Source organism: Hypanus sabinus, chromosome 17 (assembly GCF_030144855.1).
Source record: "Hypanus sabinus isolate sHypSab1 chromosome 17, sHypSab1.hap1, whole genome shotgun sequence".
NCBI classification, from domain to species: domain Eukaryota; kingdom Metazoa; phylum Chordata; class Chondrichthyes; order Myliobatiformes; family Dasyatidae; genus Hypanus; species Hypanus sabinus.
This window is the reverse complement of record NC_082722.1, coordinates 5273280-5297635: the sequence shown is the minus strand read 5'-3', so window position 1 is coordinate 5297635 and position 24356 is coordinate 5273280. Positions and strand designations below refer to the sequence as shown.

Genomic DNA, 24356 nt, shown 5'->3' with positions numbered 1-24356 from the left:
ATTTGACATTGATGCCACTCAGTTCCCTAGAAACTTTGGGCCATGGTATTGATGATTACCTGGATGATAGTTACTTGTCATTGAAGCTGGAGATTTTGCAATGAGATGTTGGAGTAGCTGACGGCCTTGGTACTGTCCAGTCTGGCTGAAAAAGGTGGAGCTTCCGGTATTGTGGGAACAAATACTCTCATTGTGAGAAGGCTCGTGGGAGCCTGCAAGGAGAGAAGTGGAGAGAATTTTTTGAAAACCTTGTCCATTCGCCAGTGTTCAGAGATAGGCTTTTGAGAAGGTTCAAGTTCCTCCTAAGCAGGATGATGAGCATAAACAAGGGACTGTGTGGTGCACCCAGTACAAACTCGTCGTGCTATATCTTAGAAACATCGAAAACCTACAGCACTATACAAGCCCTTTGGCTCACAAAGTTGTGCCGAACATGTCCCTACCTTAGAAATTACTAGGGTTACCCGTAGCCCTCTATTTTACTAAGCTCCATGTACCTGTCTAAAAGTCTCTTAAAAGACCCTATCGTATCCGCCTCCACCACCATTGCCAGCAGCCCATTCCACACACTCACCACTCTGAGTGAAAAACTTACCCCTGACATCTCCTCTGTACCTACTTCCAACCACCTTAAAACTGTGCCCTCTCCTGTTAGCCATTTCAGCCCTGGGAAAAAGCCTCTGACTATCCACACGATCAATGTCTCACATTATCTTATACACCTCTATCAGGTCACCTCTCATCCTCCGTTGCTCCAAGGAGAAAAGGCCGAGTTCACTCAACCTGTCTTCATAAAGCTTGCTCCCCAATCCAGGCACCATCCTTATAAATCTCCTCTACACCATTTCTATGGCTTCCACATCCTTCCTGTAGTGAGGCGACCAGAACTGAGCACAGTACTCCAAGTGGGGTCTGACCAGGGTCTTATAGAACTGCAACATTACCTCGGCTCTTAAATTCAGTTCCATGATTGATGAAGGCCAAAACTCAAAGCTGCTTTGAGCGTCCAATGGACTTGGACCCCAAGATCCCTCTGATCCTCCACATTGCCAAGAGTCTTACTATTAATACTATATTCTGCCATCATATTTGACCTACCAAAATAAACCACTTCACGCTTATTTGGGTTGAACTCCATCTGCCACTTCTCAGCCCAGTTTTGCATCCTTTCAATGTTCCACACACTCTGACAGCCCTCCACACTATCCACAACACCTCCAACCTTTGTGTCATCAGCAAACATACTAATTCATCCCTCCACTTCCTCATCCAGGTCATTTATAAAAATCACAAAGAATAAGGGTCCCAGGACAGATCCCTGAGGCACACCACTGGTCACTGGCCTCCATGCAGAATATGACCGGTCTACAACCACTCTTTGCCTTCTGTGGGCAAGCCAGTTCTGGATCCACAAAGCAATGTCCCCTTGGATCCCATGCCTCCTTACTTTCTCAATAAGCCTTGCATGGGGTACCTTATCAAATGCCTTGCTGAAATCCATATACACTACATCTACTGCTCTTCCTTCATCAATGTGATTAGTCACAACCTCAAAAAATCCAATCAGGCTCGTAAGGCACGACCTGCCTTTGACAAAGCCATGCTGACTATTCCTAATCATATTATGCCTCTCCAAATGTTCATAAATCCTGCCTCTCAGGATCTTCACCATCAACTTACCAACTACTGAAGTAAGACTCACTGGTCTATAATTTCCTGGGTTATCTCTACTCCCTTTCGTGAATAAGGGAACAATATCTGCAACCCTCCAATCCTCCGGAACCTCTCCCATCCCCATTGATAATGCAAAGATCACCGCCAGAGGCTCAGCAATCTCTTCCCTCGCCTCCCACAGTAGCCTGGGGTACATCTCATCCAGTCCCGGTGACTTATCCAACTTGATGCTTTCCAAAAGCTCCAGCACATCCTCTTTCTTAATATCTACATGCTCAAGCTTTTCAGTCTACTGCAAGTCAGCACTACAATCACCAAGATCCTTTTCCGTAGTGAATACTGAAGTATTTATTAAGTAACTCTGCTATTGCCTCCGGTTTCATACACACTTTCCCACTGTCACACTTGTTTTGTCCTATTCTCTCACGTCTTATCCTCTTGCTCTTCACATACTTGTAGAATACCTTGGAGTTTTCCTTAATTCTGCCCAGCAAGGCCTTCTCATGGCCCCTTCTGGCTCTCCTAATTTCCTTCTTAAGCTCCTTCCTGTTAGCCTTATAATCTTCTCGACCTCTAATATTACCTAGCTCTCTGAATCTTTTGTAAGCTTTTCTTTTCTTCTTGACTAGATTTATTACAGCCTTTGTACACCCTGGTTCCTGTACCCTACCATAACTTCCCTGTCTCATTGGAACATACCTATGCAGAACTCCACACAAATATCCCCTGAACATTTGCCACACTTCTTCTGTACCTTTCCCTGAGAACTATCTGTTTCCAATTTCCGGCCTGATAGCCTCATAATTCCCTTTACTCCAATTAAACATTTTTCTAACTTGTCTGTTCCTGTCTCTCTCCAATGCTATTGTAAAGGAGATAGAATTATGATCACTATCTCCAACGTGCTCTCCCACTGAGAGATCTGACACCTGACCAGGTTCATTTCCCAATACTAGATCAAGTACAGCCTCTCCTCTTGTAGACCTATCTACATATTCTGTCAAGAAACCTTCCTAATCACACCTAACAAACTCCACCCCATCTAAACCCTTTGCTCTAGGGAGATGCCAATCTATATTTGGGAAATTAAAATCTTCCATCACGACAACTCTGTTATTATTATACCTTTCCAGGATCTGTTTCCCTATCTGCTCCTCGATATCCCTGTTACTATTGGGCGGCCTATAAAAAATACCCAGTAGAGTTATTGACCCCTTCCTGTTCCTAACCTCCACCCACAGAGACTCCGTAGACAATCCCTCCATGGCGTCCACCTTTTCTGCAGCTGTGACACTATCTCTGATCAACAGTGCCACGCCCCCACCTCTTTTGCCTCCCTCCCTGTCCTTTCTGAAACATCTAAAACCCGGCACGAAGTAACCATTCCTGCCCCTGAGCCACCCAAGTCTCTGTAATGGCCACCACATCATATCTCCAAGTACTGATCCACGCTCTAAGCTCATCCGCTTTGTTCACAATACTCCTTGCGTTAAAATCTTGGGGAAGTAGCCAGAGGGACAGGATTCCCAAATTCCCTGGAATGCTCAATGCCGAGGCTCTCCTGGTGGATGCTCTGGAGGATCTCGAAGAAGAGAAGTGCTTTCCTGCTGGAATGTGGTGAGACCAGAGCTGCACACACAGACAGTGATTGTCAGGCACACCTCAGAGATGGGATGCCGATGGCACATCTTTTCCCTGTGAGGGTAATGACTAGCCTTCAGAGGAGAAATCTGGGAGAGAGACAGTCTCTTGAATCAGGAAAGTTAACAACAAATTCATCCAACTTTGGTGACTGGAGTAATGGGAAACTGAGAAGATGTTGAAGCTTGAAGATGTCTTTCCTACTGAGGAGTTTAATATGGATTACTCCATGAGTTTTCGCCACACTTTCCGAGTGATGGAGACACCCCTTTCAGAGAGGCCTCGACACTCAGCAACAGCGGAAGTGGAAGATATTCGGCACCTGCTGAATTGTCACTAAATCGAGAAGTCCCTATGCCTCACCCGTAGTGTTGGTGAGAAAGAATGGGAAGGTACAACTGTGCGTTGATTATAGGAAACTGAATAGGCAAACCGTCCCAGGCCAATTGTCTATTTCACAGATTGAGGATGCTCTAGCTTGCCGCAGTGGAGCAAAATGGTTCAGTGTAAGGAGGAGCTATTATCAGAACCCCATGAGTGAAGCTGATGCAGAGAAGATGTCGTTCATATGTCCATTTGGATTCTTTCAGTTTGGAAAAATACTACAAGGCATATCAGGAGCACCAGCTCATTTTCATAGTGTCATGGAGAAGATATGAACTTGCTGTACTAGGCCCTTGTAAATTTCTTTTTCTTTCTCTGGTAACTGTTTGATAAAGTTGAAAATTAGTAAGTATACTTCCTTTATAATTTTATTCTGGTGTACAACCTGTCATTTCTGGGCTACCGATAAGTGTATGGGCAATTCACTCAATGAGAGATTCCTTTAATTGGAACATCACAACGTTCTTGGTTTGGTTGAACCCCCAATCATACCGACCCTAGATGTGTATTGTTTATGAAAGGTGGCTTCTCACCGCTGAGTCCTGTGGCCATCAGCAGAGGAACTTGTGAGCTGAGTTGGTGTACGAGCCCCACTGAGAGGGTTACATTAGATTGTAAAACACTGAGAAAATAAGGCAGGCGGTTTCTTTTTCCCTGGGCATTGAATGTCTTAATAGGAGAGGGAGTGCGTTTGAGGTGCGAGGGGAAAAAGATTAAAGGAGATGTGTGGGGTAAGAGCGACTGGTGGGTGCCCGGAGGGCAGATACACGAGAGGCAGTAAACAAGCTCTCAGACAGGCGGATGAACTGCAGAGAATGGAGGGATATAGCAATTGTGAAGCAGAAGGGGCTAGTTTAGATAAGTGTTTAATTACTATTTAAATAGGTTGGCATGTATAGTTTCTGTGTTCTAGGACTGGTAACCATGGCGTTCCACATCTTCAGGGCTGTTGACCCAGTTATCTTACCCGGCAAAGCTGGGAGACCTCGCCCGAGACAAGGAGGCTGAAAGGAAGTTTAGCGGGGAGGTCAGGGGTAGATTTTTATTTTACACAGAGTGGTGGGTGTGTGGAATACACTGTTAGAGTGATGGTAACAGGGGCATTTAACAGACTCTTAGTCAAGTCAAGTCACTTTTATTGTCATTTTGACCATGACTGCTATGTACAGTACATAGTGAAAATGAGGCAATGTTTTTCAGGACCATGGGTTTACATGACAGTACAAAAACTAGACTGAACTATGTAAAAAATAACACAGAAAAAACTACACTAGACTACAGAGCAAACACGAGGAAATCTGCAGATGCTGGAAATTCAAACAATATCACACACAAAATGCTGGTGGAACACAGCAGGCCAGGCAGCATCTATAGGGAGAAGCGCTGTCGATGTTTCGGGCTGAGACCCTTCGTCAGGACGAGACTACAGACCTACCCATAGGGCAGTAAGGTGTCAGTCCAGGCTCTGGGTATTGAGGAGTCTGATAGCTTGGGAGAAGAAACTGTTATATAGTCTGGTCGTGAGAGCCCGAATGCTTCGGAGCCTTTTCCCTGATGACAGGAGGGAGAAGAGATTGTATGAGGGGTGTGTGGGGTCCTTCATAATGCTGTTTGCTTTGCGGATGCAGCATGTAGTGTAAATGTCCATAATGGCGGGAAGAGAGACCCCGATGATCTTCTCAGCTGACCTCACTATCCGCTGCAGGGTCTTGCGATCCGAGATGGTGCAATTTCCAAACCAAGCAGTGATGCAGCTGCTCAAGATACTCTCAATACAACCCCTGTAGAATGTGATGAGGATGGGGGGGAGGGAGATGGACTATCTTCAGCCTTCGCAGAAAGTAGAGACGCTGCTGGGCTTTCTTTGCTATGGAGCTGGTGTTGAGGGACCAGGTGAGATTCTCCGCCAAGAAATTTGGTGCTGTTAACGATCTCTACCAAGGAGCTGTCAATGTTCAGCGGGGAGTGGTCACTCCGTGCCCTCCTGAAGTCAACAACCATCTCTTTTGTTTTGTTCACATTCAGAGACAGGTTGTTGGCTCTGCACCAGTCCGTTAGCCGCTGCATCTCCTCTCTGTAAGCTGACTCGTTGTTCTTGCTGATGAGACCCACCACGGTCGTGTCATCGGTGAACTTGATGATATGGTTCGAGCTGTGTGTTGCAGCACAGTCGTGGGTCAGCAGAATGAACAGCAGTGGACCGAGCACACAACCCTGGGGAGCCTCCGTGCTCAGTGTGATGGTGTTGGAGATGTTGCTCCCAATCCGGACTGACTGAGGTCTCCCAGTCAGGAAGTCTAGAATCCAGTTGCAGAGGGAAGTGTTCAGGCCCAGTAGGCTCGGCTTTCCAATCAGTTTCTGAGGGATGATTGTGTTGAATGCTGAACTGAAGTCTATGAACAGCATCCGAACATATGTGTCTTTTTTGTTCGGTGGGTTAGGGCCAGGTGGAGGGTGGTGGCAATGGTGTCGTCTGTTGAAAGGTTGGGACGGTACGCAAACTGCAGGGGGTCCAGTGAGGGGGGCAGCAGGGTCTTGATGTGCCTCATGTCTCTCGAAACACTAGATAGGAACATGCATGGAAAAAAGAATTAAGGTCTTAGATTGAGCACAACATTGTGGGCCAAAGGGCCTGTAGTGTTTTATTTCTGTTTGTTGTCAGAGAACACAGAGACACACTTTAGCCCAAATCATCCACGTTGATCTGAGCTCATCCCATTCACTGGCATTTGGTCCACATTCCTTATTCCCGCACCGCTCCAAATCTCTCAGTACCTGCTTTTACAAGTCCTCTGACAGATCATTCCAATCACCCAGCACCCTGACAGCTCATTCCCCACACCCAGCACCCTGACAGCTCATTCCACACACCCAGCACCCAGACAGCTCATTCCACACACCCAGCACCCTGACAGCTCATTCCACACACCCAGCACCCTGACAGCTCATTCCCCACACCCAGCACCCTGACAGCTCATTCCACACACCCAGCACCCTGACAGCTCATTCCACACCCCCAGCACCCAGACAGCTCATTCCACACACCCAGCACCCTGACAGCTCATTCCCCACACCCAGCACCCTGACAGCTCATTCCTCACACCCAGCACCCTGACAGCTCATTCCACACACCCAGCACCCAGACAGCTCATTCCACACCCCCAGCACCCAGACAGCTCATTCCACACCCCCAGCACCCTGACAGCTCATTCCCCACACCCAGCACCCTGACAGCTCATTCCACACACCCAGCACCCAGACAGCTCATTCCACACACCCAGCACCCTGACAGATCATTCCACTCCCCCAGCACCCAGACAGATCATTCCACACACCCAGCACCCTGACACCTCATTCCCCACACCCAGCACCCTGACACCTCATTCCCCACACCCAGCACCCTGACAGCTCATTCCCCACACCCAGCACCCTGACAGATCATTCCACACCCCCAGCACCCAGACAGATAATTCCACACACCCAGCACCCTGACAGATCATTCCACACACCCAGCACCCTGACAGCTCATTCCCCACACCCAGCACCCTGACAGATCATTCCACACACCCAGCACCCTGACAGATCATTCCACACCCCCAGCACCCTGACAGCTCATTCCCCACACCCAGCACCCTGACAGATCATTCCACACACCCAGCACCGACACCTCATTCCACACACCCAGCACCCAGACAGCTCATTCCACACACCCAGCACCCTGACAGATCATTCCACACACCCAGCACCCTGACAGATCATTCCCCACACCCAGCACCCTGACAGCTCATTCCCCACACCCAGCACCCAGATAGCTCATTCCACACACCCAGCACCCTGACAGATCATTCCACACACCCAGCACCCTGACACCTCATTCCCCACACCCAGCACCCAGACAGCTCATTCCACACACCCAGCACCCAGACAGATCATTCCACACACCCAGCACCCTGACAGCTCATTCCACACACCCAGCACCCTGACAGATCATTCCACACACCCAGCACCCAGACAGATCATTCCACACCCCCAGCACCCTGACAGATCATTCCCCACACCCAGCACCCTGACAGATCATTCCACACACCCAGCACCCTGACAGATCATTCCCCACACCCAGCACCCTGACAGCTCATTCCCCACACCCAGCACCCTGACAGATCATTCCACACACCCAGCACCCTGACAGCTCATTCCACACCCCCAGCACCCAGACAGCTCATTCCACACACCCAGCACCCTGACAGCTCATTCCCCACACCCAGCACCCAGATAGCTCATTCCACACACCCAGCACCCTGACAGATCATTCCACACACCCAGCACCCTGACACCTCATTCCCCACACCCAGCACCCTGACAGCTCATTCCCCACACCCAGCACCCTGACAGCTCATTCCCCACACCCAGCACCCTGACAGCTCATTCCACACACCCAGCACCCAGACAGCTCATTCCACACACCCAGCACCCAGACAGCTCATTCCACACACCCAGCACCCTGACAGCTCATTCCACACCCCCAGCACCCAGACAGCTCATTCCACACACCCAGCACCCTGACAGCTCATTCCCCACACCCAGCACCCTGACAGCTCATTCCTCACACCCAGCACCCTGACAGCTCATTCCACACACCCAGCACCCAGACAGCTCATTCCACACCCCCAGCACCCAGACAGCTCATTCCACACCCCCAGCACCCTGACAGCTCATTCCCCACACCCAGCACCCTGACAGCTCATTCCACACACCCAGCACCCAGACAGCTCATTCCACACACCCAGCACCCTGACAGATCATTCCACACCCCCAGCACCCAGACAGATCATTCCACACACCCAGCACCCTGACAGATCATTCCACACACCCAGCACCCTGACAGCTCATTCCCCACACCCAGCACCCTGACAGATCATTCCACACACCCAGCACCCTGACAGATCATTCCACACCCCCAGCACCCTGACAGCTCATTCCCCACACCCAGCACCCTGACAGATCATTCCACACACCCAGCACCGACACCTCATTCCACACACCCAGCACCCAGACAGCTCATTCCACACACCCAGCACCCTGACAGATCATTCCACACACCCAGCACCCTGACAGATCATTCCCCACACCCAGCACCCTGACAGCTCATTCCCCACACCCAGCACCCAGATAGCTCATTCCACACACCCAGCACCCTGACAGATCATTCCACACACCCAGCACCCTGACACCTCATTCCCCACACCCAGCACCCAGACAGCTCATTCCACACACCCAGCACCCAGACAGATCATTCCACACACCCAGCACCCTGACAGCTCATTCCACACACCCAGCACCCTGACAGATCATTCCACACACCCAGCACCCAGACAGATCATTCCACACCCCCAGCACCCTGACAGATCATTCCACACACCCAGCACCCAGACAGATCATTCCACACCCCCAGCACCCTGACAGATCATTCCCCACACCCAGCACCCTGACAGATCATTCCACACACCCAGCACCCTGACAGATCATTCCCCACACCCAGCACCCTGACAGCTCATTCCCCACACCCAGCACCCTGACAGATCATTCCACACACCCAGCACCCTGACAGCTCATTCCACACCCCCAGCACCCAGACAGATCATTCCACACACCCAGCACCCAGACAGATCATTCCACACCCCGAGCACCCTGACAGATCATTCCCCACACCCAGCACCCTGACAGCTCATTCCCCACACCCAGCACCCTGACAGATCATTCCACACACCCAGCACCCTGACAGCTAATTCCACACACCCAGCACCCTGACAGCTCATTCCCCATACCCAGCACCCTGACAGCTCATTCCACACACCCAGCACCCTGACAGATCATTCCACACACCCAGCACCCTGACAGCTCATTCCACACCCCCAGCACCCAGACAGCTCATTCCACACCCCCAGCACCCAGACAGCTCATTCCCCACACCCAGCACCCTGACAGATCATTCCACACACCCAGCACCCAGCACCCTGACAGATCATTCCACACACCCAGCACCCTGACAGCTCATTCCCCACACCCAGCACCCAAACAGATCATTCCACACACCCAGCACCCAGACAGATCATTCCACACACCCAGCACCCTGACAGCTCATTCCACACACCCAGCATCCAGACAGATCATTCCACACACCCAGCACCCTGACAGCTCATTCCCCACACCCAGCACCCAGACAGCTCATTCCACACACCCAGCACCCAGACAGATCATTCCACACACCCAGCACCCAGCACCCTGACAGATCATTCCACACACCCAGCACCCTGACAGCTCATTCCACACACCCAGCACCCTGACAGCTCATTCCACACACCCAGCACCCTGACAGCTCATTCCACACACCCAGCACCCTGACAGATCATTCCACACACCCAGCACCCTGACAGCTCATTCCACACACCCAGCACCCTGACAGATCATTCCACACACCCAGCACCCAGACAGTTCATTCCCCACACCCAGCACCCCCGATGAGGTAATTCCTGGTGCTCAGCTCCTCGTAAGGGAAAAGAAACAATCGGTGACCTTTTGACTGTCAGGCTGTCAGTAAACAAGCCAATGGGCGGGCAGGACGGGCGTTGAATATATTTCCAAGTCCTGCCTTGTCCTGCCCAGTGGTGAAGGGCTTGGGCTTTATAGCACCTTTTGGCCCACCGTGTTGCACCTATTCTGGGTAATAGTACCCTGCTCTCCTTCATCGCTCTCCATTTTCTCAATCATCCATGTGCCTATCTAACGGTTCTTAAGTGTCCCTAATATATCTGGCTCTACCAGCACCCCTGGCAGGGCATTTCACGTACCCTCCACTCTGTGTAAAAGAAACTTACCTCTGACATTCCCCTACACTATCTTCCAGTCATCCTAAATTACACCCACCTGTATTAACCATTTCAGCCCTGGGAAAAAGCCTCTTGTCATCTTGTACACCTTTAACAAGTCACCTCTCATCCTCCGTCTCTCCCAAAGGGAAAAGCCCGAGCTCACTCAACCTATCTTCATGAGACATGCTGTCTAATCCAGGCAGCATCCTGGTAAATCCCCTCCTGCACCCTCTCTAAAGCTCCCATATCCTCCCGACCAGAACTGAACACAGTATTCCAGTGGTTTTCAAAAGCCAGCTGGCTGGTTAACTGCTTTGAGCAGATAGCAGACCTGTCCCAGCACCGTAGGACCAACCATAAATGGAGGGAGGCTGCCACTCAGATTGTCCCAATGAGTCAGTGTCCTTCCTGCCAGAATCTCCCCTTTTCCCACAGTATTTCCTGGTCATCTCGTTCCTCCAGTCCCACCAGACTGGGTTGTCAGATGACAGGTAACTGTCAGTTTTTCGGGAGGGAGGGAGCCCCAGTCTGGAGGTGTTGGGGAGGGACAGATTGGGTGAGGGAGTCTCCTTAGCGGCAGTGTGCAATAACCAAATGTCTTCTTCACCATAGAAAACGGTTGAGTACCAGCCATGGATTTGCGATAAACAGATTGCTGGGTTCTACGAACAGTATGGAAACCTTACCTTCTTGACCATCAAGGTAACCAACTCTTACTAGCTCCCCCCCCACCATTACTGTCAGCTCAGTCAGTAGTATTGGACAAGGTGCCACACTCCATCTTGTTCCAGCCCTCCCTCTTCAGGGAAAATTCAGTTAGGAGTCTAGGGCACAGGTTCCCTGTCCCACTCCAGCCTGTTAGTCATCTGACCCATCAAACCTGCACTGCCATTTAATAACAGCATAGAGTCAGCTCCACCTACCTGCCCCTTCCCTCCTCTGTTCAGGAGAAGGGGGAGTATCATTGGCAGCCGCTGATTCAGGGCACCAACAGATGAGTGACAAGGTGCAAGTTGCACACTGCCTTCCTGAAGTCCTGGCTCCCCAGGATCTGGACAACATGACCTGTTTTATGGTATCTCTGACCTCTCTCTCCACGTCTCTTCACCTTCATTGCCAACTTTAGAGTTGGAGGCCGCTGACTGAGTAATACAAAGACAGTGAATGTATCACCAGCCTCTGGTTGGCAGGGTAACAGTTATTGATGAAATAGATGATGTCACAAAGCATGAGGCATATCATCATGGGGAAGGAATTAAGACATTGTTGATGCCTGAACGTACGCTCTCTTGTACGCTACCTGGACAACTCGGTCTTTGTTAACAGCAGGGTGTTAGTTATCTGCAGATCACTTCTAATGCTGCTTTGTCTCTCCCCAGGGAGCTGGACACATGGTACCACAGTGGGCACCCGCGCAGGCTTTGAAGATGTTCGAGTCCTACCTCTCCAACACTCAGTACTGAGACAGCGCCCGTCCACGGTTTCCCAGCCCAATGATTGGCTGCTTTTCCTGCTTCTCCTATGACAATAGGCTTTTAATCACAGAACACGGACTAGAGTAACCGGCACCAAGCTAAGCCAAGTGCTGGCAGTAAACCTGGCTCGGAACAGAGGCCAGACCAGGCTGATGTGTGCAATATATTTTCAACAAAACTGAGCAACTTCTATTTATTGAATGAAATGGAAGGGTCTTTAATTTGTTCAGCCTGGTGCTGTTGCTTTTTCAGATTAGAAAATCTTGTTCCAGATTTGGCCATTTTGCCAGTCAAATGAAGTGCACAAACTAATCAGTTCCTTGCATCTGCATCAATGTTTTAATTTGAGGATGTGATTGAAATGTCTGTGACATTTGGACAAATTGGCCACTCTTACCTCTGCTGGGAAGGGGCAGGAATCCCCCACGTTATAACACATTTTTCTGGGGATTAATGATTGGTTTACGGGAAGGGTCATGGGGATAACTTGTCCTATATGTAGTTGGACAGGGTACCTCCAGGTCTCTGCTTCCTTATTCTGTAACATCGTCCCTGTAATTGTCCTCTGCTTCCCAGCACACAGATCTGAGCTCGGTTCTGGGGAGGTGGAGTGTGCACAGAGCCCCCTTGGTAAGCGAGGTTGGAGTTACAAGAGCACCAGGTTCAAAATGGGCCGAGTTTACGTTGACAATCATGTTGACCTGGCTGCTGCTCTCTGGAATCCTCTATGTTCAAAAACTAGTAACTGTATAGAACGAGGCAACAATCTGGAGGAACTCAGCAGGTCGGGCAGCTTCCGTGGAAATGAGCAGTCAACGTTCCGGGCCGAGACCCTTCGTCAGGACTGAAGAGGGAGGGGGCAGGGGCCCTATAAAGAAAGTGGGGGGAGGGGGGAAGGTGCCAGGTGAAAAACCAATCAGACGAAAGATCAAGGGGTGGGGGAGGGGATAGGCAGGAGAGGTGAAGAAGGAATGTAAGGGGAAAGCACTATGGGTAGTAGAAGAAGGCAGAATCATGAGAGAGGTGACAGGCAGCTGACAGAGTGAAGGTGGGATGGGGGAAGGGAGAGGGAGGGAATTACTGGAAGTTGGAGAATTCGATGTTCATACAAAGGGGCTGGAGACTGCCCAGACGGTATATGAGGTGTTGATCCTCCAACCTGAGCTTGTCCTCATCGTGGCAGTAGAGGAGGCCGTGTATGGACATTTTCAAATGGGAATGTGAAGCAGAATTAAAGCAGGTGGCAACCTGACACTCACCAGCCTTCTCCTTCCCACCCTGCCCCACCATTTTTATAGGGCCCCTGCCCCCTCCCTCTTCAGTCCTGATGAAGGGTCTCAGCCCGAAACGTTGACTGCTCATTTCCACAGATGCTGCCCGACCTGCTGAGTTCCTCCAGCTTGTTGTACGTGTTGCTTTGACCCCAGCGTCTGCAGTGTCCTGTGTGTATAGAATGGGGATCTGCTTTGATCCTAAAGTGCCCGTGGTCGGCCTCAACACAGTATTCTGAGGCAATGAAAACTTCTCGTCTCGTGCATCAGCAGATGTGGCTGGGTTATTGACCATACAGGGCGAGTCACCAAAACCATGAATATATTCAGCAAATTGTAAGGATCCCAATGCTGATCCTTGTAGTAACCCTTATTACCAAACCAAGTCTGGAACAAATTTGCCAACTTATCCCGGGTCTGGTGGCCTTCCATGTGGGAGCTCGTCAGTGCCTGACTGGTCTACTTGGACCACCTGATGTTGTGATGGACTCAGATTTAAATTTTAACTGTCACATTAAGACAATTACAAAGTTAGCCTACTACCATCATAAGATATAGCAAGATTCTCAGCAAGATCTATAAAAACTCGTCCATGCATTTATTTTTAGTCAGTTTGACTACTGTAATGGCGTTTTCAGTCTCTGTAACAACCCGTCACAGCTGAAGCTCACTCAGAACGCTGCTGCCAGAGTCCTCACAGAGACCAAAACAGTAGAACACATCACTCCGGTTCTCAGATCACTACACTGGCTTCCTGTCCGCCAGAGGACTGGGTTTAAAATATTACTACTGGTTTATAATGGTCGAGGGCCAAACTACACCCCTGATCTCCTGCTGCACGATGAACCTTCCCGAGCTCTCGGGTCACCTGGGGCTGGTCTGTTTACCGTCCCCAGGGTCAAAACGAAACATGGTGAAGCAGCTTTTAGTTACTACGCTCCACATATCTGGAATAACCTTCCAGAGAATCTGAAGTCTGCCCCAACTTTAGACTCTTTTAAAACAAGCCTTGAAACTTTACTTTTTGCTGTAGCTTTTAATCGGAATTTCCTCCACAGTAACTTCTATTCCTTTTTAAATTTATCATATATATATTTGTGTGATTTTACTCTTTACATTGTCTGAAATTTGATGTTTGATTTTTAAATCTTATTCTATGTAAAGCTCCTTGTTTGAAAACTGATATACAAATAAACTTGCCTTCCTTCAATGGTCAAGAAGCACAACAGCATCTCAGAGAATAATGTGAAGGGAACAAACACAAATATGTTGTCTTGTTGCCTGCAAATCTATTTACAGATACTCTCAGAACGAAGCTTTTCATTCAGGGTGAGACTCTCCAATCCAGAACTACTGAGATGTCCTCGTTCAAAGGAAGAGGTTTTCCTGCCCCCACACCTTCGTCTCACACACATCTGCCCCCACACCTTCGTCTCACACACATCTGCCCCCACACCTTCGTCTCACACACATCTGCCCCCACACTTTCGTCTCACACACATCTGCCCCCACACCTTCGTCTCACACACATCTGCCCCCACAACTTCGTCTCACACACATCTGCCCCCACACCTTCGTCTCACACACATCTGCCCTCACACTTTCGTCTCACACACATCTGCCCCCACACCTTCGTCTCACACACATCTGCCCCCACAACTTCGTCTCACACACATCTGCCCTCACACCTTCGTCTCACACACATCTGCCCTCACACCTTCGTCTCACACACATCTGCCCCTACACTTTCGTCTCACACACATCTGCCCTCACACTTTCGTCTCACACACATCTGCCCCCACACCTTTGTCTCACACACATCTGCCCCCACACCTTCGTCTCACACACATCTGCCCCCACACCTTCGTCTCACACACATCTGCCCCCACACCTTCGTCTTACACACATCTGCCCCCACACCTTCGTCTCACACACATCTGCCCCCACAACTTCGTCTCACACACATCTGCCCCCACACCTTCGTCTCACACACATCTGCCCTCACACCTTCGTCTCACACACATCTGCCCCCACACCTTCGTCTCACACACATCTGCCCCCACAACTTCGTCTCACACACATCTGCCCCCACACCTTCGTCTCACACACATCTGCCCCCACACCTTCGTCACACGCACATCTGCCCCCACACCTTCGTCTCACGCACATCTGCCCCCACACTTTCGTCTCACGCACATCTGCCCCCACACCTTCGTCTCACACACATCTGCCCCCACACCTTCGTCACACGCACATCTGCCCCCACACCTTCGTCTCACGCACATCTGCCCCCACACCTTCGTCTCACGCACATCTGCCCCCACACTTTCGTCTCACGCACATCTGCCCTCACACCTTCGTCTCACGCACATCTGCCCTCACACCTTCGTCTCACGCACATCTGCCCTCACACCTTCGTCTCACGCACATCTTCCCCCACACCTTCGTCTCACGCACATCTGCCCCCACACTTTCGTCTCACGCACATCTGCCCCCGCAACTTCGTCTCACACACATCTGCCCCCACACCTTCGTCTCACACACATCTGCCCCCACACCTTCGTCTCACACACATCTGCCCCCACACTTGCGTCTCACACACATCTGCCCCCACACTTTCGTCTCACACACATCTGCCCCCACACCTTCGTCTCACACACATCTGCCCTCACACTTTTGTCTCACACACATCTGCCCCCACACCTTCGTCTCACACACATCTGCCCCCACACCTTCGTCTCACACACATCTGCCCCCACACTTTCGTCTCACACACATCTGCCCCCACACCTTCGTCTCACACACATCTGCCCCTACACTTTCGTCTCACACACATCTGCCCCCACACCTTCGTCTCACACACATCTGCCCTCACACTTTTGTCACACACATCTGCCCTCACACCTTCGTCTCACACACATCTGCCCTCACACTTTCGTCTCACACACATCTGCCCCCACACCTTCGTCTCACACACATCTGCCCCCACACAAGGGATTGGGTTCCTTTTGTCCTTGCCTGCCACCCCATTAGCAGCCACATCCAGTTCTCCATAACTTGCACCATCTCCATCGGGATCTTCTTGCCCCTCCACATTCCACTTCCTCACTCCCTACGCAACTCCCTTGTCCATTCACTGTACCTCCCACCTACTTCTTTCCCTTTCTAGTCCTGATGAAGGGTCTCGGCCCTAAAGGTTGACACTTCTCCATAGACGGTGCCTGGCCTGCTGAGTTCCTGCAGCTTTGTGTGCGTGTCACTTGGATTTCCAGCATCTGCAGCTTTTCGTGTGTTGGTGACAATTGAAACGGTCCAATTCTGGAATGCATTCCCTTTGCTTTCTGGATGGGTGAAATTGGTTGCAGGAGTGACTGGGGAGTGCCCAGCCAAAGTAGATATAGAGAGAGAGAGAAGGAAGGAACATGTTCCCATCCAATCCTACGTCTCTTCTGCTCTGGCCGATGTTTCCATAACTTCAGTAACAGACGGTAAATGGCAGCCGTACGGCATTGCTCACAGCTCCTTTCTGCAGTGGCAGTCAGTAATGGAGCTACGTTATTGTCAGGGGGCGCAGGGCAGCAGCTAGTCCATACGGTCCTGCATCCACACAACACACACCATACAGCAGGCCAGGCAGGATCGACAGAGGAGAATAAACGGTCAACATTTCCAGCCCAGACCCTTCAACAGAACTGGAAAGGACGGGGGGAGAAGCTAGAATAACTTGTGGGGAGGGGGAATTGGGAAGAGAACAAGCTGCCTGGTGGGAATGTATGTTTATGCAAGATTTTCAACATTGTCACAGTTTGCTTTTGCAGAGTATGTGGCTGAGAGAGCTGGAAAGGTCTGGTGTGGAATCCCAGATATCAACACTTAAGGAAATAGTTGTACTGATCTTGATTCACTCTTACAGCTCTGGTGCTGCATATTTAAAATTCTCATCATATAATAGGCTTTATCAGGAACTTGAAGAGCCCAAAGGAAAACATAATCCACACGTTCTGACTTGAGTCTGCAAGTCATTTCATTTAGTAGTTGGGCTGGAGTATTGAGAGCAGCTTCGGGCCCCATGAGAACATGGAGAAGGTCCAGGTGAGAGGGAGAATGAAGGGGTTAGCAGATGAGCAGCATTTGTTGGCTCTGGGACTGTACTTGGTGGAATTCAGAAGAATGGGGGGGGGGGGGGAGCTTAGAAAAATAGAGGGTTTTTGGTAACCCGAGGTAATTTCTAAGGTAGGGACATGTTTGACACAGCTTTGTGGGCCGAAGGGCCAGTATTGTGCTGTAGGTTTTTGATGTTTCTAACAGTGGAGCAGGCTCAATGGGCTAAATAAACTAATTCTGTGTCCATATCTTTTTGGCCACATTGCTTGTGAAACTCTTTCAATAAAACAGAGTTAAGTTTCCCCAAGATTACTATCAATGGGAATTTGCAACTCTGTCCCATCACCCTCATCCCCGACAACTCCATCCCCCAGGATCAGCCCCCTCACCACCAGCAGCTCTGTCCCATCACTCTCACCCCCATCCCCGACAACTCCATCACCCAGGATCAGCCCCCTCACCACCAGCAGCTCCGTCCCATCACTCTCACCCCCATCCCCGACAACTCCACCCCCCAGGATCAGCCCCCTCACCACCAGCAGCTCCGTCCCATCACCCTCATCCCCGACAACTCCATCCCCCAGGATCAGCCCCCTCACCACCAGCAGCTCCGTCCCATCACTCTCACCCCCATCCCCGACAACTCCATCCCCCAGGATCAGCCCCCTCACCACCAGCAGCTCCGTCCCATCACTCTCACCCCCATCCCCGACAACTCCACCCCCCAGGATCAGCCCCCTCACCACCAGCAGCTCCGTCCCATCACTCTCACCCCCATCCCCGACAACTCCATCCCCCAGGATCAGCCCCCTCACCACCAGCAGCTCCGTCCCATCACTCTCACCCCCATCCCCGACAACTCCACCACCCAGGATCAGCCCCCTCACCACCAGCAGCTCCGTCCCATCACTCTCACCCCCATCCCCGACAACTCCATCCCCCAGGATCAGCCCCCTCACCACCTGCAGCTCCGTCCCATCACTCTCACCCCCATCCCCGACAACTCCACCCCCCAGGATCAGCCCCCTCACCACCAGCAGCTCCGTCCCATCACTCTCACCCCCATCCCCGACAACTCCATCCCCCAGGATCAGCCCCCTCACCACCAGCAGCTCCGTCCCATCACTCTCACCCCCATCCCCGACAACTCCACCCCCCAGGATCAGCCCCCTCACCACCAGCAGCTCCGTCCCATCACTCTCACCCCCATCCCAGACAACTCCATCCCCCAGGATCAGCCCCCTCACCACCAGCAGCTCCGTCCCATCACTCTCACCCCCATCCCCGACAACTCCATCCCCCAGGATCAGCCCCCTCACCACCAGCAGCTCCGTCCCATCACTCTCACCCCCATCCCCGACAACTCTACCACCCAGGATCAGCCCCCTCACCACCAGCAGCTCCGTCCCAACACTCTCACCCCCATCCCCGACAACTCCACCCCCCAGGATCAGCCCCCTCACCACCAGCAGCTCCGTCCCATCACTCTCACCCCCATCCCCGACAACTCCACCCCCCAGGATCAGCCCCCTCACCACCAGCAGCTCCGTCCCATCACTCTCACCCCCATCCCCGACAACTCCATCCCCCAGGATCAGCCCCCTCACCACCAGCAGCTCCGTCCCATCACTCTCACCCCCATCCCCGACAACTCCACCCCCCAGGATCAGCCCCCTCACCACCAGCAGCTCCGTCCCATCACTCTCACCCCCATCCCCGACAACTCCATCCCCCAGGATCAGCCCCCTCACCACCAGCAGCTCCGTCCCATCACTCTCACCCCCATCCCCGACAACTCCATCCCCCAGGATCAGCCCCCTCACCACCAGCAGCTCCGTCCCATCACTCTCACCCCCATCCCCGACAACTCCACCCCCCAGGATCAGCCCCCTCACCACCAGCAGCTCCGTCCCATCGCTCTCACCCCCATCCCCGACAACTCCATCCCCCAGGATCAGCCCCCTCACCACCAGCAGCTCCGTCCCATCACTCTCACCCCCATCCCCGACAACTCCACCACCCAGGATCAGCCCCCTCACCACCAGCAGCTCCGTCCCATCACTCTCACCCCCATCCCCGACAACTCCATCCCCCAGGATCAGCCCCCTCACCACCAGCAGCTCCGTCCCATCACTCTCAACCCCATCCCCGACAACTCCACCCCCCAGGATCAGCCCCCTCACCACCAGCAGCTCCGTCCCATCACTCTCACCCTCATCCCCGACAACTCCATCCCCCAGGATCAGCCCCCTCACCACCAGCAGCTCCGTCCCATCACTCTCACCCCCATCCCCGACAACTCCATCCCCCAGGATCAGCCCCCTCACCACCAGCAGCTCCGTCCCATCACTCTCACCCCCATCCCCGACAACTCCACCCCCAGGATCAGCCCCCTCACCACCAGCAGCTCCGTCCCATCACTCTCACCCCCATCCCCCAGGATCAGCCCCCTCACCACCAGCAGCTCCGTCCCATCACTCTCACCCCCATCTCCCAGGATCAGCCCCCTCACCACCAGCAGCTCCGTCCCATCACTCACCCCCATCCCCGACAACTCCACCCCCCAGGATCAGCCCCCTCACCACCAGCAGCTCCGTCCCATCACTCTCACCCCCATCCCCGACAACTCCATCCCCCAGGATCAGCCCCCTCACCACCAGCAGCTCCGTCCCATCACTCTCACCCCCATCCCCGACAACTCCACCCCCCAGGATCAGCCCCCTCACCACCAGCAGCTCCGTCCCATCACTCTCACCCCCATCCCCGACAACTCCACCCCCCAGGATCAGCCCCCTCACCACCAGCAGCTCCGTCCCATCACTCTCTACCCCCATCCCCGACAACTCCATCCCCCAGGATCAGCCCCCTCACCACCAGCAGCTCCGTCCCATCACTCTCACCCCCATCCCCGACAACTCCACCCCCAGGATCAGCCCCCTCACCACCAGCAGCTCCGTCCCATCACTCTCACCCCCATCCCCGACAACTCCATCCCCCAGGATCAGCCCCCTCACCACCAGCAGCTCCGTCCCATCACTCTCTACACCCATCCCCGACAACTCCATCCCCCAGGATCAGTCCCCTCACCACCAGCAGCTCCGTCCCATCACTCTCACCCCCATCCCCGACAACTCCACCACCCAGGATCAGCCCCCTCACCACCAGCAGCTCCGTCCCATCACTCTCACCCCCATCCCCGACAACTCCACCACCCAGGATCAGCCCCCTCACCACCAGCAGCTCCGTCCCATCACTCTCACCCCCATCCCCGACAACTCCATCCCCCAGGATCAGCCCCCTCACCACCAGCAGCTCCGTCCCATCGCTCTCACCCCCATTCCCGACAACTCCATCCCCCAGGATCAGCCCCCTCACCACCAGCAGCTCCGTCCCATCACTCTCACCCCCATCCCCGACAACTCCATCCCCCAGGATCAGCCCCCTCACCACCAGCAGCTCCGTCCCATCGCTCTCACCCCCATCCCCGACAACTCCACCACCCAGGATCAGCCCCCTCACCACCAGCAGCTCCGTCCCATCACTCTCACCCCCATCCCCGACAACTCCACCCCCCAGGATCAGCCCCCTCACCACCAGCAGCTCCGTCCCATCACTCTCACCCCCATCCCGACAACTCCATCCCCCAGGATCAGCCCCCTCACCACCAGCAGCTCCGTCCCATCACTCTCACCCCCATCCCCGACAACTCCACCCCCAGGATCAGCCCCCCCTCACCACCCAGCAGCTCCGTCCCATCACTCTCACCCCCATCCCCGACAACTCCATCCCCAGGATCAGCCCCCTCACCACCAGCAGCTCCGTCCCATCACTCTCTACCCCCATCCCCGACAACTCCATCCCCCAGGATCAGCCCCCTCACCACCAGCAGCTCCGTCCCATCACTCTCACCCCCATCCCCGACAACTCCATCCCCCAGGATCAGCCCCCTCACCACCAGCAGCTCCGTCCCATCACTCTCACCCCCATCCCCGACAACTCCATCCCCCAGGATCAGCCCCCTCACCACCAGCAGCTCCGACCCATCACTCTCACCCCCATCCCCGACAACTCCATCCCCCAGGATCAGCCCCCTCACCACCAGCAGCTCCGTCCCATCACTCTCACCCCCATCCCCGACAACTCCATCCCCCAGGATCAGCCCCCTCACCACCAGCAGCTCCGTCCCATCACTCTCACCCCCATCCCCGACAACTCCATCCCCCAGGATCAGCCCCCTCACCACCAGCAGCTCCGTCCCATCACTCTCACCCCCATCCCCGACAACTCCACCCCCCAGGATCAGCCCCCTCACCACCAGCAGCTCCGTCCCATCACTCTCACCCCCATCCCCGACAACTCCACCCCCCAGGATCAGCCCCCTCACCACCAGCAGCTCCGTCCCATCACTCTCTACCCCCATCCCCGACAACTCCATCCCCAGGATCAGCCCCCTCACCACCAGCAGCTCCGTCCCATCACTCTCACCCCCATCCCCGACAACTCCACCCCCCAGGATCAGCCCCTCACCACCAGCAGCTCCGTCCCATCACTCTCACCCCCATCCCCGACAACTCCATCCCCCAGGATCAGCCCCCTCACCACCAGCAGCTCCGTCCCATCACTCTCTACCTTCATCCCCGACAACTCCATCCCCCAGGATCAGCCCCCTCACCACCAGCAGCTCCGTCCCATCACTCTCACCCCCATCCCCGACAACTCCATCCCCCAGGATCAGCCCCCTCACCACCAGCAGCTCCGTCCCATCACTCTCACCCCCATCCCCGACAACTCCACCACCCAGGATCAGCCCCCTCACCACCAGCAGCTCCGTCCCATCACTCTCACCCCCATCCCCGACAACTCCATCCCCCAGGATCAGCCCCCTCACCACCAGCAGCTCCGTCCCATCACTCTCACCCCCATCCCCGACAACTCCATCCCCCAGGATCAGCCCCCTCACCACCAGCAGCTCCGTCCCATCACTCTCACCCCCATCCCCGACAACTCCATCCCCCAGGATCAGCCCCCTCACCACCAGCAGCTCCGTCCCATCGCTCTCACCCCCATCCCCGACAACTCCACCACCCAGGATCAGCCCCCTCACCACCAGCAGCTCCGTCCCATCCCTCTCACCCCCATCCCCGACAACTCCACCCCCCAGGATCAGCCCCCTCACCACCAGCAGCTCCGTCCCATCACTCTCACCCCCATCCCCGACAACTCCATCCCCCAGGATCAGCCCCCTCACCACCAGCAGCTCCGTCCCATCACTCTCACCCCCATCCCCGACAACTCCACCCCCCAGGATCAGCCCCCTCACCACCAGCAGCTCCGTCCCATCACTCTCTACCCCCATCCCCGACAACTCCATCCCCCAGGATCAGCCCCCTCACCACCAGCAGCTCCGTCCCATCACTCTCACCCCCATCCCCGACAACTCCATCCCCCAGGATCAGCCCCCTCACCACCAGCAGCTCCGTCCCATCACTCTCACCCCCATCCCCGACAACTCCATCCCCCAGGATCAGCCCCCTCACCACCAGCAGCTCCGACCCATCACTCTCACCCCCATCCCCGACAACTCCATCCCCCAGGATCAGACCCCTCACCACCAGCAGCTCCGTCCCATCACTCTCACCCCCATCCCCGACAACTCCATCCCCCAGGATCAGCCCCCTCACCACCAGCAGCTCCGTCCCATCACTCTCACCCCCATCCCCGACAACTCCATCCCCCAGGATCAGCCCCCTCACCACCAGCAGCTCCGTCCCATCACTCTCACCCCCATCCCCGACAACTCCATCCCCCAGGATCAGCCCCCTCACCACCAGCAGCTCCGTCCCATCACTCTCACCCCCATCCCCGACAACTCCACCCCCCAGGATCAGCCCCCTCACCACCAGCAGCTCCGTCCCATCACTCTCACCCCCATCCCCGACAACTCCATCCCCCAGGATCAGCCCCCTCACCACCAGCAGCTCCGTCCCATCACTCTCACCCCCATCCCCGACAACTCCACCACCCAGGATCAGCCCCCTCACCACCAGCAGCTCCGTCCCATCACTCTCTACCCCCATCCCCGACAACTCCATCCCCCAGGATCAGCCCCCTCACCACCAGCAGCTCCGTCCCATCACTCTCACCCCCATCCCCGACAACTCCATCCCCAGGATCAGCCCCCTCACCACCAGCAGCTCCGTCCCATCACTCTCACCCCCATCCCCGACAACTCCATCCCCCAGGATCAGCCCCCTCACCACCAGCAGCTCCGTCCCATCACTCTCACCCCCATCCCCGACAACTCCACCCCCCAGGATCAGCCCCCTCACCACCAGCAGCTCCGTCCCATCACTCTCACCCCCATCCCCGACAACTCCATCCCCAGGATCAGCCCCCTCACCACCAGCAGCTCCGTCCCATCACTCTCACCCCCATCCCCGACAACTCCATCCCCCAGGATCAGCCCCCTCACCACCAGCAGCTCCGTCCCATCACTCTCACCCCCATCCCCGACAACTCCATCCCCAGGATCAGCCCCCTCACCACCAGCAGCTCCGTCCCATCACTCTCATCCCCATCCCCGACAACTCCACCCCCCAGGATCAGCCCCCTCACCACCAGCAGCTCCGTCCCATCACTCTCTACCCCCATCCCCCAGGATCAGCCCCCTCACCACCAGCAGCTCCGTCCCATCACTCTCACCCCCATCCCCGACAACTCCACCCCCCAGGATCAGCCCCCTCACCACCAGCAGCTCCGTCCCATCACTCTCACCCCCATCCCGACAACTCCATCCCCCAGGATCAGCCCCCTTACCACCAGCAGCTCCGTCCCATCACTCTCACCCCCATCCCCGACAACTCCACCCCCCAGGATCAGCCCCCTCACCACCAGCAGCTCCGTCCCATCACTCTCACCCCCATCCCCGACAACTCCAC

At 54.3% G+C, this 24356-nt stretch overlaps 1 protein-coding gene across 1 annotated transcript in view; it reads left to right on the top strand.

Annotated features, from left to right (window-relative positions):
• LOC132407114 (lysosomal protective protein-like) overlaps positions 1-12861 on the top strand; it is a 73393-nt gene extending 60532 nt beyond the window's left edge. Inside the window, exons 9-10 of the mRNA XM_059993408.1 lie at positions 11181-11270; positions 11948-12861. Coding sequence (XP_059849391.1) covers positions 11181-11270; positions 11948-12031 — 174 coding nt within the window. The 3' untranslated portion in view covers positions 12032-12861. The remainder of the gene's footprint in view (positions 1-11180; positions 11271-11947) is intronic.
• Positions 12862-24356: the final 11495 nt, after the last annotated feature.